The 15,434-nt window shown below is 38.2% G+C and overlaps 1 protein-coding gene across 1 annotated transcript in view; it reads left to right on the top strand.

The window, feature by feature from the left end:
• VPS13C (vacuolar protein sorting 13 homolog C) overlaps positions 1-15,434 on the top strand; it is a 6,956,796-nt gene that overhangs the window by 2,498,440 nt on the left and 4,442,922 nt on the right. Inside the window, exon 27 of the mRNA XM_044076309.1 lies at positions 10,940-11,029. Coding sequence (XP_043932244.1) covers positions 10,940-11,029 — 90 coding nt within the window. The remainder of the gene's footprint in view (positions 1-10,939; positions 11,030-15,434) is intronic.

The following is a 15,434-nucleotide window of genomic DNA, read 5'->3' as shown; positions in this document are numbered from 1 at the left end:
CTCGGCGTCCCTTTTCATGTAGTCCAAGGAGGTGCGTCTCAGGTCGTTGACACCAGCGTAGACAATGACTGAGTCGCACTTGTACCTGCTGTTGAGAGACCTGAGTGCTTGCGTTATGTGGCGGATTCTAGCGCCCGACAGGCAGCTTACTGTGACCTTCTCCTTACTCAGTCTGGTGGCGGGGCGTAGTGTGCCTGACTATGGAATCACCAATGACAAGTGTGTCTGGCATTTTGTTTGGCCTTAAGGGCTGTGACTGTTTGACACTCTGACTGTGTGGTCTATGTGTTGCATGTGTTGGGTCGTGAGGTGGTAGTTGTTTGGGTGTCTGCTTTGGTGGCCTCTGCTGTTTTGGTAAATTTTTGACCAGAGCCTCCGAGTATGTCTTTGTGTGAGTATGTGTATGATTTGAAGTTGTGATGGTACCATGTGTGACTGGGTATGTATTGTGTGTGGTTGCCTTCTCCTCCTGTCTGGTCTTGCCAGTCCTATGTTGAGAGAGCTCAGCCTCCAGTTTGGCCGTATAGTTGCATCTCTCGCATGTATTTGTGTTTTGTGGGAGAAGGAGAGGATTGTCTGTGTACATGAGGCAATTGTAACATTGCCTCAATATTCCCAGGTTCACCAGTTGAGCTGGAGAGGACACTAGCAACTGATCCCTCGACATACTAGAAGTAGTAGATAAAGAACTTTCAAAGGACTCCGGGGTAAGTGGGTTTTGGGCTGGTGGGGTACTATCTATAATAAGAGTGCTTTATTAAGGTGCAAGTACTGTAGGAGTAAGTGCTAGGCTTTACAGATAGAGAATAGTCTACTTGGGAATCAAGTAGAGATGAACTTTTCAGTTATAGGATATGCTGGTTAGATCAGCAGTACAGTTTAGCGTGTTTTATAGCAGGGGGCTGAAGGGAGCTAGGAATTGGCCCAAAACGACCAATGGACTACTAGTTTCTGGCTGAAACTTCACCAAATCGGACAAAAGGCGCTCAGTGCTTCCCACTCCCACTGGTAAGCAAAGAAACTTCCCTCCTTCCTAATAAGGCAATGGATCAGTAACAGGAACTAAAAACAAAGCCCAGGGATCAGCAACTCTGAAACTGGACTACTCTAGTTCAGTAAAGTGGGAAAACAAGAGATTTTTGTTTTATTACAGAGATAAGGAAAAAACAGACAGTAAATGCTATAAATGCTGTAAATCGGCTAGCACTTTAGTGTGTAGCCTACAGAAACAATTTGCAACAATTAGTAACTTAAAGTGCAATAAACAGTGTAAAATGCAGAAATCACTTAAAGTAGCAGTAAAACAGGCGAAATGCAGTCGCTAGCTTAATAACAGTGGGAAAGCCACAAAAAATACTTATATCTGGTAGAAAGTCACTCTTTTAGCTCTCTGCTACTTGGATCACTCTGCAGGCCACCACGAGGATCTGTGCAGAGTTGGTACAAGCTGGAAAACACGTGTTTAGCGTGTTTTATAGCAGGGGCTGAAAGGAGCTAGGAATTGGCCCAAAACGACCAATAGACTACTAGTTTCTGGCTGAAACTTCACCAATTCGGACAAAAAGGCTGCTCAGTGCTTCCCACTCCCACTGGTAAGCAAAGAAACTTCCCTCCTTCCTAATAAGGCAATGGATCAGTAACAGGAACTAAAAACAAAGCCCAGGGATCAGCAACTCTGAAACTGGACTACTCTAGTTCAGTAAGGTGGGAAAACAAGAGTTTTTTTTTTTTTTTTTACAGAGACAAGGAAAAAAACAGACAGTAAATGCTATAAATGCTTTTAAGTGGCTAGCACACTTGAGTGTGTTAGCCTACAGGTAAAATTAAGCAACAAATAACTTTTTAAGAGTGCAAAACAGTTAATCAACACAAAAACAGTTTAAATAGAATGCAGAGCTGTATAAACAGGCTAAGATGCAGTCGCTAAGCAGTAAATATTCAAAAAGCCAGAAAAAAATACTTAAATCAGTTATAGCAAATACAGTTATAACAAATGCTCTGAAATATACTGTATATTTCCAATATGTTTGAGAAGGACAGTCAGAACACAAGAAGGTTCCGGCGAAGAAGAAAAAAAGTTTTGTTTTACTTTTTGAAAAGGTAAAAAGGAGGAACAGAAGGCCTTATCAAATGTTCTCTCTGTATTAAGAAGAATGAGCTAATGACACTAGACTGGGAGGTGTGTCACAGTAGGGGCGGGCAACTGCAAAGCCACCAAGTATAAGAGCAAGACACCAACAGGGAGGGAGGGTGGGACAAAATAGCCTAAGACAACAAGCTATGAAAGTTTTTAAACAGAAAAAGATTTCTGAAGATTCTGAATAGACAAAGTGCTTTATATATATTAAATTATAAAAACAGCAATCTGTTAAAATAATCAAAAAATACTTATATTTTGTAGCTCATTTGCGGTCAAACAACTTCTCCAGCCTGCACCAAAGACCAGAAACACAACTTTTTTTACAAGAACACAAAAGAACCAGCCCCACTAGCCAAGAGATAATTACACAGAGTAATAGTTCCAGTTTATACAATAGCCTAAGACAACAAGCTATGAAAAGTTTTAAACAGAAAAAGATTTCTGAAGATTCTGAATAGACAAAGTGCTTTATATATATTAAATTATAAAAACAGCAATCTGTTAAAATAATCAAAAAATACTTATATTTTGTAGCTCATTTGGTCAAACAACTTCTCCAGCCTGCACCAAAGACCAGAAACACAACTTTTTTTTTACAAGAACACAAAAGAACCAGCCCCCACTAGCCAAGAGATAATTACACAGAGTAAATGTTTCAGTTTATACAATAGCCTAAGACAACAAGCTATGAAAGTTTTTAAACAGAAAAAGATTTCTGAAGATTCTGAATAGACAAAGTGCTTTATATATATTAAATTATAAAAACAGTAATCTGTTAAAATAATCAAAAATACTTATATTTTGTAGCTCAGTTGCGGTCAAACAACTTCTCCAGCCTGCACCAAAGACCAGAAACACAACTTTTTTTTTACAAGAACACAAAAGAACCAGCCCCCACTAGCCAAGAGATAATTACACAGAGTAAATGTTTCAGTTTTTACAATAGCCTAAGACAACAAGCTATGAAAGTTTTTAAACAGAAAAAGATTTCTGAAGATTCTGAATAGACAAAGTGCTTTATATATATTAAATTATAAAAACAGTAATCTGTTAAAATAATCAAAAATACTTATATTTTGTAGCTCAGTTGCGGTCAAACAACTTCTCCAGCCTGCACCAAAGACCAGAAACACAACTTTTTTTTACAAGAACACAAAAGAACCAGCCCCACTAGCCAAGAGATAATTACACAGAGTAAATGTTTCAGTTTATACAATAGCCTAAGACAACAAGCTATGAAAGTTTTTAAACAGAAAAAGATTTCTGAAGATTCTGAATAGACAAAGTGCTTTATATATATTAAATTATAAAACAGTAATCTGTTAAAATAATCAAAAAGTACTTATATTTTGTAGCTCAGTTGCGGTCAAACAACTTCTCCAGCCTGCACCAAAGACCAGAAACACAACTTTTTTTTTACAAGAACACAAAAGAACCAGCCCCCACTAGCCAAGAGATAATTACACAGAGTAAATGTTTCAGTTTATACAATAGCCTAAGACAACAAGCTATGAAAGTTTTTAAACAGAAAAAGATTTCTGAAGATTCTGAATAGACAAAGTGCTTTATATATATTAAATTATAAAAACAGCAATCTGTTAAAATAATCAAAAAATACTTATATTTTGTAGCTCATTTGCGGTCAAACAACTTCTCCAGCCTGCACCAAAGACCAGAAACACAACTTTTTTTTTTACAAGAACACAAAAGAACCAGCCCCCACTAGCCAAGAGATAATTACACAGAGTAAATGTTTCAGTTTATACAATAGCCTAAGACAACAAGCTATGAAAGTTTTTAAACAGAAAAAGATTTCTGAAGATTCTGAATAGACAAAGTGCTTTATATATATTAAATTATAAAAACAGTAATCTGTTAAAATAATCAAAAAATACTTATATTTTGTAGCTCAGTTGCGGTCAAACAACTTCTCCAGCCTGCACCAAAGACCAGAAACACAACTTTTTTTTACAAGAACACAAAAGAACCAGCCCCCACTAGCCAAGAGATAATTACACAGAGTAAATGTTTCAGTTTATACAATAGCCTAAGACAACAAGCTATGAAAGTTTTTAAACAGAAAAAGATTTCTGAAGATTCTGAATAGACAAAGTGCTTTATATATATTAAATTATAAAACAGTAATCTGTTAAAATAATCAAAAAATACTTATATTTTGTAGCTCAGTTGCGGTCAAACAACTTCTCCAGCCTGCACCAAAGACCAGAAACACAACTTTTTTTTACAAGAACACAAAAGAACCAGCCCCACTAGCCAAGAGATAATTACACAGAGTAAATGTTTCAGTTTATACAATAGCCTAAGACAACAAGCTATGAAAGTTTTTAAACAGAAAAAGATTTCTGAAGATTCTGAATAGACAAAGTGCTTTATATATATTAAATTATAAAAACAGTAATCTGTTAAAATAATCAAAAAATACTTATATTTTGTAGCTCAGTTGCGGTCAAACAACTTCTCCAGCCTGCACCAAAGACCAGAAACACAACTCTTTGATACAAGAACACAAAAGAACCAGCCCCACTAGCCAAGAGATAATTACACAGAGTAAATGTATTAGTTGATACAATAGCCTAAGACAACAAGCTATGAAAGTTTTAAACAGAAAAAGATTTCTGAAGATTCTGAATAGACAAAGTGCTTTATATATATTAAATTATAAAAACAGTAATCTGTTAAAATAATCAAAAAATACTTATATTTTGTAGCTCAGTTTGGTCAAACAACTTCTCCAGCCTGCACCAAAGACCAGAAACACAACTTTTTTTTACAAGAACACAAAAGAACCAGCCCCACTAGCCAAGAGATAATTACACAGAGTAAATGTTTCAGTTTATACAATAGCCTAAGACAACAAGCTATGAAAGTTTTTAAACAGAAAAAAGATTTCTGAAGATTCTGAATAGACAAAGTGCTTTATATATATTAAATTATAAAAACAGTAATCTGTTAAAATAATCAAAAAATACTTATATTTTGTAGCTCAGTTGCGGTCAAACAACTTCTCCAGCCTGCACCAAAGACCAGAAACACAACTTTTTTTTTACAAGAACACAAAAGAACCAGCCCCACTAGCCAAGAGATAATTACACAGAGTAAATGTTTCAGTTTATACAATAGCCTAAGACAACAAGCTATGAAAGTTTTTAAACAGAAAAAGATTTCTGAAGATTCTGAATAGACAAAGTGCTTTATATATATTAAATTATAAAAACAGTAATCTGTTAAAATAATCAAAAAAATACTTATATTTTGTAGCTCAGTTGCGGTCAAACAACTTCTCCAGCCTGCACCAAAGACCAGAAACACAACTTTTTTTTTACAAGAACACAAAAGAACCAGCCCCCACTAGCCAAGAGATAATTACACAGAGTAAATGTTTCAGTTTATACAATAGCCTAAGACAACAAGCTATGAAAGTTTTTAAACAGAAAAAGATTTCTGAAGATTCTGAATAGACAAAGTGCTTTATATATATTAAATTATAAAAACAGTAATCTGTTAAAATAATCAAAAAATACTTATATTTTGTAGCTCAGTTGCGGTCAAACAACTTCTCCAGCCTGCACCAAAGACCAGAAACACAACTTTTTTTTACAAGAACACAAAAGAACCAGCCCCACTAGTCAAGAGATAATTACACAGAGTAAATGTTTCAGTTTATACAATAGCCTAAGACAACAAGCTATGAAAGTTTTAAACAGAAAAAGATTTCTGAAGATTCTGAATAGACAAAGTGTTTTATATATATTAAATTATAAAAACAGTAATCTGTTAAAATAATCAAAAATACTTATATTTTGTAGCTCAGTTGCGGTCAAACAACTTCTCCAGCCTGCACCAAAGACCAGAAACACAACTTTTTTACAAGAACACAAAAGAACCAGCCCCACTAGCCAAGAGATAATTACACAGAGTAAATGTTTCAGTTTATACAATAGCCTAAGACAACAAGCTATGAAAGTTTTAAACAGAAAAAGATTTCTGAAGATTCTGAATAGACAAAGTGCTTTATATATATTAAATTATAAAAACAGTAATCTGTTAAAATAATCAAAAATACTTATATTTTGTAGCTCAGTTGCGGTCAAACAACTTCTCCAGCCTGCACCAAAGACCAGAAACACAACTTTTTTTTTACAAGAACACAAAAGAACCAGCCCCCACTAGCCAAGAGATAATTACACAGAGTAAATGTTTCAGTTTGTACAATAGCCTAAGACAACAAGCTATGAAAGTTTTTAAACAGAAAAAGATTTCTGAAGATTCTGAATAGACAAAGTGCTTTATATATATTAAATTATAAAAACAGTAATCTGTTAAAATAATCAAAAAATACTTATATTTTGTAGCTCAGTTGCGGTCAAACAACTTCTCCAGCCTGCACCAAAGACCAGAATTAGAGGCAAGGAGGCCTAGTACTAGAAAATCTTATGCTGAAAAATGGAAAAGATTCTGTGCCTGGAACCATTCTCAAGGGATGAGCACAGAAACACCCAACTTACCCCAGATTTTACAATACTTAACTGAGCTACTTCACAAGGGCCTTTCTTTTTCCTCTATCAAAATTCACACCTCAGCCATTGCAGCTCATTATAACACAGAGCCTCCCCTCCTCTCTCATCCACTGCTCAAGCAGTTCCTCAGAGGGGCCAACAATTTAAGAGCACCCAGGAGAGCCCCAACCCCAGCCTGGGACCTTAACTTTGTATTGGAGAAACTCACTCTTCCTCCTTTCGAGCCAGCTGCTAGTGTAGATTTAAAATTCCTTTCTTGGAAAACAGCTTTCCTTTTAGCAATCACTTCAGCAAGAAGGGTATCTGAATTACAGGCCTTTATGGCAGTGGAGCCTTTCATCATCTTTCATGTGGACAGGGTGTCCCTCAGAACCAATCCCTCCTTCATGCCCAAGGTGGTATCCATTGTGGCTTTTAATCAGTCCATTCATTTGCCAACCTTTTTTTCTAATCCACAGAACAAATGGGAATGGATACTGCACTCCTTAGATGTGCACAGACAACTTAGATTTTACTTGGACAGCACTAAACCTCAAGGGAAATCTGAACAATTGCTGGTGGCATTTGCTGCAGGGGCAGAGGGGAAGGCTATTTCAAAGCAAACCATTTCTAAATGGATAGGCCATTGCATTCATTTCTGCTATAAGCACCATAGAAAACCTATCCCACAGGAGATCAGACCCCATTCAACCAGGGCTGCATATACTTCTACAGCCTTTCTCAGAGGTGTCCCTACTAGGGACATCCAAGAAGCTGCTACCTGGAGTTCTGTACATACTTTCACCAAGCATTACCATTTGCAAATTTTCTCTAAATCCAGAGTTGACTTTGCCACTGCAGTCTTGCAGGGTCTTATAGCTGGTCCTAATGCTGTCTAAATTCATTCTCCCATCTTTAGCTTTGGGAATGTACCCAAATGTGATGACTGCAACAGTGAAACATGACAAACATAGTACAGTTGTGTACACTTGGCATAAATGTAGATGTTCGAGTGTATTCACTGTTGCAGTCCTGGTTACCCTCCCTCCATCCGCCTGACCTTTTTTGGTTATACCTCTACTCTACTATACTTAAAAGCTTTTTGGTGTATTTGCTTTTTTATTGGAGGTATATCCTTGTGTGTGTGTATATATATATATATATATATATATATATCTCAATATATATGTTTTATTGCTTCCCATTAAGGGGGCACCTGACGTCTGGGACAAGAAAAACTGATGTAATGGCTTCGGCTGCATGTTTTATACCCCTGACTACCTGACGTCACTGAAGAAGAAGAAACAGCAGCTGACGCAGGACCCAAGACTTTGTTAATCAGGCCGACTGAGTGCTACTGCAAGCAGATAACCCAAATGTGATGACTGCAACAGTGAATACACTCGAACATCAGCATTTATAAGTGTACACAACTTTACTTTCTAGAAGCCATACAAGGAAAGGGACATGAAACTGTATGAAACACCAGAAATCTGCTTGTGCTGGAGGGAAAGGTTATGACCAGCAACTAGAGCTCTTATCATTAGAAATGGGAACAAAGCAGGGAAGCATGATAGCGATGCATATGATTGTGTCAGGGAGGTATTCAGGAGACATTTTATCATCATAAAAAATCTTGACCAGGAAGGACTGGATGGTGAGCGCACACATTCAGTATGCAGTGTAAGGGCCAGTGAATCTGTAGATAGACATTTGTTGGCCCATGGAATGGGCTACCAGAGTTATACAGAAGGGAATACACAGAAGCCAAGTATTGAAAAGGGTGATGCAGAAAGTTGAGATGGCAGAGATGTGAAAAATCCACTTGCAGGGCAGGCTATATATAGATATAGATAGATTTATATATATATATATATATATATATATATAAAATAGAGGTTTATTTGCCCCCAGCGGTGCTGTACTTCTGCAGTACTGAGTAGGAGGAGTTATTTAAGGAAATTCTGCATGTCCACCCTCAGTTATGGAATTCTCCCCCTGCTTTGCAGCTGACTTCCATTGCGACAGGTTTACATTTATTTATTTACATTTGTTGACCGGGAGTGTCCGACTGGACGTAGGTCCATTTTCAGCAGAGGCCCAGGGAGAAAAGCTCCACAGTTTAAACAAGGCAGTAGTTATATTGGATTACATAGCGATTAACAATTTAACATAGCAGTTACTTACAACATATTTACAGATGAACATAGTACATCAGTAGACAACTAGAATCTTTATCTGTGAAGTACATAACAGACATTAACAAATGTTACAATAAGAAGTTCCTGCTGTATAATAAAGTACTAGGCTTATGAGCATCTGAACTTGCTATAATCAAGGTAGTTAGTGGAGTGGAAAGAAAGGTAGTGGTTGAATGGGCTGGGTGATATTAGAGTGGGAGTTGCAAGGGCATAGCCAGCATGTTTTTAGGTGCGCTTTTAGTGAAGTTGTAAAGTGGGTGCATGATGGTACGGAGGTAATTGTGGGTGGAAGGGAGTTCCATAATTTGGCTATGGTGCAAGAGAATAGTGCTTCACCAGCAGAGTTATTGGCTTTAGTGATCTGCAAGTGATTTTTGTTGCTGGATCTTAGTGGTCTGGTGGTGCGATAGGGTTGGAGTAGATTCTGGAGGGATGGGACATTGAGAGGATGGTCTACTAGTTTGTGGGCGAGTGAGAGTTGATACCACTGAAGGAGGTGAGGGAGTTCAAGCCAGCCCAGTTCAGCAAGTGAGAGATGGTGGTGGCTACGGTAGGATGCCCCTGTGGCGAATTTGGCGATTTTGTTGTAGCAGGTCTCTACCTTGTTTAGATCGCATTGCCTTAGGTTGGTATATATTGGAGAGGCATAAAGTAGGGTGGAGATAAGGTGGGAATTTGTTATTGAAATCTTTGCTGCTTTGGTGAGAAGTTGCTTATTTCTGTATAACGCTCCTAATTTTTTGTGGACATGGATATGTGAATGTCAAATTTTAGTTGGTCTGTTTCCAGTCCTAGCAATTTGGTGTGTTCAGTTGGGTGTATAGTGGTGTTGTCTTTTGCTGTGATGTTAAAGTGAGAGCTGTTTTGAGTATGTTTGGTGGGTTGGAAGATGATTAGTTTTGTTTCTTCCTCACTCATGCCTATGCTTTGACTGCTGTGACATTACTCTTGGAAGACCCATGCATTGATGAACATCATCTCTGCTTGCAGGTTGTTAGAGCATTAGACTGTGGGTTTTGGTACTATTGAGGGTTGACCCTCATTTGCTTAAAAAGTAGTGTCAAATTATCCACTCCATTTTCTTTCCGAGAGCAGAAACCAGAGGTAGTAACCCTTTTGTATGATTTTCACTCAGTCAGATGTTATCTTTAGAGTGTGCATGTATTCTAGAAGATGGAACAGCTGTTCATATCCTTTGCTTAAGGAGACAAAGGCTGGTAGTGGTGAAGCAAACCCTTTTCAAGTGGATTGTTAACTGAATAGTGTTTTACTGTCAGTTGGGTAATCGAATAGTTGAGCATGTTTTAGTTAATCGCATAGTTGAGCTTGTTTTTAGTAAAAGACTACTACAACATGATTCCTGGGTGGTTCCAGTTCTTTATTTGCAAATATGTTAATTACAAACGTGCTTGCCACATCTTGACCTGTTGGTCAATGTTCTACCCCAGTTAACAAACTCATATAAGTATGTAAACGTGGTGGAGCACATGGACAAAGTACTGCTGATTAGACTGGCTTCAGGAGTTTGGTCGTGTTTAGAGCAAAGTTTTGCAGGACTGTATTTGCAGAACTTTGCTGTTTGCCCTCCTCTGGGTCTGACTTCCTGGGTGGTGGTTAAAATGGTTTGAAATTCTTTCCAGCAGCGTTTTCACAGAGGAGGACTGTTGATCTCAGGTGAAACAGGTATGTGCACTACTATATTAGCTGATTTGTAAGGGACTCCACCTCTGAGGATATTTATTAGTGCTTGTTTACTAAATTTGGCAAGCAGTGGGAGCTGGGTATTTTGCACTCAGCCAGTGTGTGATGTCATGCTAGTCACAATACTGAGCACTGGAGCTAAACAGAAAATAGTAGTTGAACTGAGGATTTCAAGATAGGGAATCAGAGCTCCGCCCACTGATGAGGGACTTTCACACATCAGCTGATGTGAAGAAATATCTGTTAATTGTAAAACATTATTCATTTTTGTTTCTGTAGCTACATCGTCTTAAAATGATGAGATAACTAGGTTGTAGCTGAATATTGGCCTCAGTGGTCCTGTCCACCTGCTTGTTAAAATAAATTAATAAAATACATTTTCTGTTTCAGATGCAGAAAATCAGCCACTGCATTTAATAACTTCAGCAGATAATACTGGATCACACCTTCTTAAAGTGGAGTACATCAAGGTAGGTATAAATTGGGTCATTTTTTGCTTAAACTATTGTATTTTATGATTTAGTCCTGCTTAGGATGAAGTGACTTGCATTCATACATATTAATGACTGCATTGACTACACTGTGGCTGTAGATAGTGTACAGTTCATAGATAAGTACTAGACTAACTGTCCTCATAAGTTCATAGGAAAGTACTAGGCTAGCCGCCCTTGTAGATTCATAGGTCTAGACTCGCTGCCCTTACAGGTTCATAGGTATGTACTAGGCCGGCTGTGCTTACAGGTTCATATATAAGTACTAGGCTAGCCACCCTTATAGGTTCATAGCCAAGTATTAGGATATATGCGCTTTATAGGTTCATAGCTAAGTACTAGGCTAGCTTGTGGGACATTTTAAGTCTAGCCATTTTCCCTTTTTGTACTTGAAGTAACCTATTTCATTTGGTTATAAATTGGCCTTACTCATTCCATGGTGAATAATTGACTGGAAGTACCATGTGGTGCCAGGCTTAAATGAGACTCATAAGTCATCCACTAACTAAAGTATGATTTTTGTAATTCGTGACTTTGAGTTTCAGATTTTGGTTGTTGTAGAAAATTGCACTCTCTTGTAATCACACTTATGACAATTAGATAAGTCAGCTTTCTGTCATGGAGCCAGTCCTGTGAACTAGTATGCAGAACCTTTTGTGTGCACACAGTACCGTTGTACTTTTATTTGTGTCACAGTTATTTCTTTCATGTATATTTATTTAATCAAGTGTAACAGTGGAAACAATAGTGCCAGCGGTCAGGTAGTATCATTGCATACAAACAGAACCTGTTAAGATTTTTCTAGAACAGAAGTCGTCGTTGAGATACAGATGAAAATGGTTATAGACTTTTATGCTAAAGTTCTAAGTGATATTTTTTTTGCGGAGTCCCAGTTACTGCATTTTTGTGGTTATCTTTGTAGGTCTGTCACACACCTTCAGCTTTTCTAACTATTAAAGATTTCCTGTCTGCCTCCTAGTTTTGTCCATGCTCCTCATGTGGGACATGGCTCTTTAATACCCTTCACCCCCTTTGTTATATCTCCCTTTAAAGCATTAAATCACTTAACTGACTTATCCACTTCTAACACCTCACTTTATTGTACTCTTTAAACTGCTATACCTACTTCTGCTTAGCACAACCAAATTACTGTTCCATCAGTACTTCTCTATTAGCATATCTCCTCTAATACCTCACTCTGTTGTATTTCTTAAATTATTCCTACCTGTCTTGTACATCAGTCTTGTGTCTGTAAAGTCTCAGTACAAGGCTTGTAGATCTAATGTTTGTGACTATGAATACAAATTTTATTATGCTATGTATTCACTGAAATTGCATTATAAAATTTCTTAATTGTAAACATTCATTGCATTAAATATGATACCTTGGAGCTTTTTTAGCAACAAACATCTTTGTTATCATTTATGACATAGGCAATCATACATGTATATAAATGACAACAAACCATATTGCCCCAGTCCTAGTTGCAAGCATATTACATCACAATCCATACTGACAAAATTCTAGTTGCGAACATTATACATAACTTATAATCTACCCAGTCATTCTCAGTCAAACATTATATAAGCTCATTCAGGTTTTGCCTTCTTTTAAACCTCATTCCTCCCTCTATATATTGATGTTCTTCATGTTTCACTCTTGCAGTCATCACATTTTTGTTATCCCTGCCAGGGTAGCCCTTGGCTGGCCGGAATGTCAGAGGCTTAGTATTTCTGCGTCGGTTGCTGTCACTTCAGGACTGACGTTAGGTCGTCAGTAGTATAAAGTAAGGCAGCCAATGCCATTACATCAATTTTTCTTGCCCTAACCTGTCAGGAGCCAGGTTCTGGTGGAAGAACCCCACCAGTAGAAAGTAAATATCAATATGTCCCTTGTAAGGAAAGAGCAGAAAGGGGGATGGAAGGAAACCAAGACTAAAACAGTGAATACACTCGAGCATCAACATTTATGCCCCATCACACCTCCAACATTTGCTGTCTACCCTATGAAAAATTCTCTGGAGACTACTTGGGATATAAAAATATGTATGTAAACATTTCCAAGCAAAAGTCATAAATCTTCTAAATCTGATGTTAATTTTCAGCCATTCCTCAACTAATTAGTTTGGATCCGATGCTTGGATCAGACTTGGCCTTTATTCTATCTTGTAGCCACCAAAAACTCTTGGAGCTCCTTCCTTACCCATTTTCCATCAACTTCTAACATCTGTCAGATCTTGTTTGCCGCTTATCCATCTAGACTTGGCTGCCTTTAACTCTCAAATTGTTGAGTGTGAGATAAGTCCTTTTTACTTAACTTTCAAAAACTTCTTAATTAATCAGTTGATCTTTAGATTTAAATTCCTTTAATTAGCTCTATTGACTTCTACTTTACATAAACTTTATTGGTAAGTGTAGTCTGTCCTTTCCTATCCCTTAAAGTCCATCTCTCTAAACCATAGTTGGTGTATTTCTTTTCTTTGTACAAATGTTTGTATTTTTTTCTGTTTACCTTTGCTGGTATTTGGCTTTTCTCTCCTTTCAAGTTTGAAAAAAAAAGTTTAGTTTTTTGTTATGGTATAATTTTGTCAGCATTTCCAAAGGAAAGATCAGTGGGATTTAAAAAGTGTGGGCACATATTACCCTTTCCTGATTCCCATAAGTTTTGTGTATACTGCTTGGGACAAAAGAATCTAGCATCTGTTGTGGGTTTAATAGCTGAACTTTGGCTGACCGAAGAAATTGATTTTGAAAGGCTTGCTGCCAACTTCATTTTCCAAGGCCATTTTGAGGCTCAGTCACCAAACACGAGACTAGAGACCCTGCAAACAGGTCTAGACCACCTGAATCTTCAGCCTTCTTCCTCTTCAGAGCCAAGAAAGAAAGATCGGATCCGAAATTACTGTCAGACTGTCAGATCCAACCAAATTGGTATCGGATCCTACATCCTCGGATCCAAAGCCTCCACAAAGGGCTGCTTATTCTTATCAGCATCCAGTCTCGTCCAGAGTGCCTTCTCCATTTTTAGAAAGGTGCTCCAAATCTCTGACTCTAGCATTAGCTTGCTCCTCCCAGAGTCTTACTGAAGGAGATGTGGAAAGAATAAGGAAATTCCTCACAGCACAACTTCAGATGGGAGTGCTTTTACAGCTCCCTACCTCTTCGGGTCAGGAAGCCCGATCATCTACTACACCACCCATTACAGCTCCTTTTCTAATCCATCCTGTAGCTTTAGAGTCCTTGGATCTGAGCTTTCCAGGTCCGTCTGATTCAGATCTGAAGAAAGCACTTTCTTTGGATCCAAATAGTGCTCCAAGTGCACAGTCTCTAACATCCTCAGAGCCGGATGACTCTTAAAGTTGAAGCATCCCTTTTAGACCCAGGGGTTCGGAGTCAAGACTGAGATTTTCAGAGCAGTCTCTTTTTCTTGGAGCCTCAGCACTAGACAGCTGAGCTCCAACCTTTGCCTTTGGTGGGTTGTTTTTGGAGTGGACGGAGGTGATGGGCCAGAAGCCACCTTTCTCATCTCTGTTGTCTTCCTTCTCTCGGGAGTGATGTGCTTTTGAGGTTATGAAGAGAGTGTTCTGTGCTCTGGCAGGTCAGATGGAACCTATCCCCTCTAATCCACCCTCTACTTTTGAGATGTCTTTGGGCCTTGTGCCTCAGAATTTTACCCCACAGGGACAGCAAGCTGAAAGCTTCCAGACTACCCAGCAGGGTATTCTAATCTATTCTGATGCTTCACCAAGCTGTCCCACCGAGGAAGTCCCTAGGAAGACAAAGTGCAAAAGGAGGCACTTGGACTCTCCTTAAGAGTCAATCACTGAGAATACTGATTTCAATGGAGAAGGGTCCACAAAATTAACACTTGATGGAAATCTCATTTAGAGACATTCTTGAGATTCTTAAGCAGAAGGGTGGCTGGTCTTTCCAAGACCCTTTTCCAGAGGAAGCAGTATTTCTGAAGGCCTTTGGACCTAGCCCATCTACCGACCTGGTTTCTATGCTCATGATAAGCTAATTAATTTGGTCTCTAGGCAGGTATGGAAGGAACCTGATTCAGTTGAGACAGTCCCCAAAAAACCAGACATGATTCTGGCTCCACTAGTAGGAAGAGAATTTTGGGGTAAAGGGGTGACAGTAGATGTCATGGTCATGGTGGCAGCTACAAAAAAGGAACTTGCTGGGCAGAGTTCCATTGTCCATCCTCTTAAGGGAGTTTAGGGGTGATTGACAAATTTGTGAAGTGTGTTTATGCTTCAGGTACCTTTGCAGTCAGGTTGCTGAACTCTTTGGCAAATTTTATGAGACTTCAAAGAAATTTTATTAAGGAGCAATCAAAATCATTTTCTGGAACCACAACTGCCGAGGCCTAGTCTTCAGTA

The sequence above is a fragment of the Protopterus annectens genome, chromosome 7.part0, assembly GCF_019279795.1.
Source record: "Protopterus annectens isolate FY-2018-M chromosome 7.part0, PAN1.0, whole genome shotgun sequence".
Taxonomy (NCBI): Eukaryota; Metazoa; Chordata; order Ceratodontiformes; family Protopteridae; genus Protopterus; species Protopterus annectens.
Note: the sequence above shows the minus strand (reverse complement) of the source record. Positions and strands in the feature narration are given on the sequence as shown.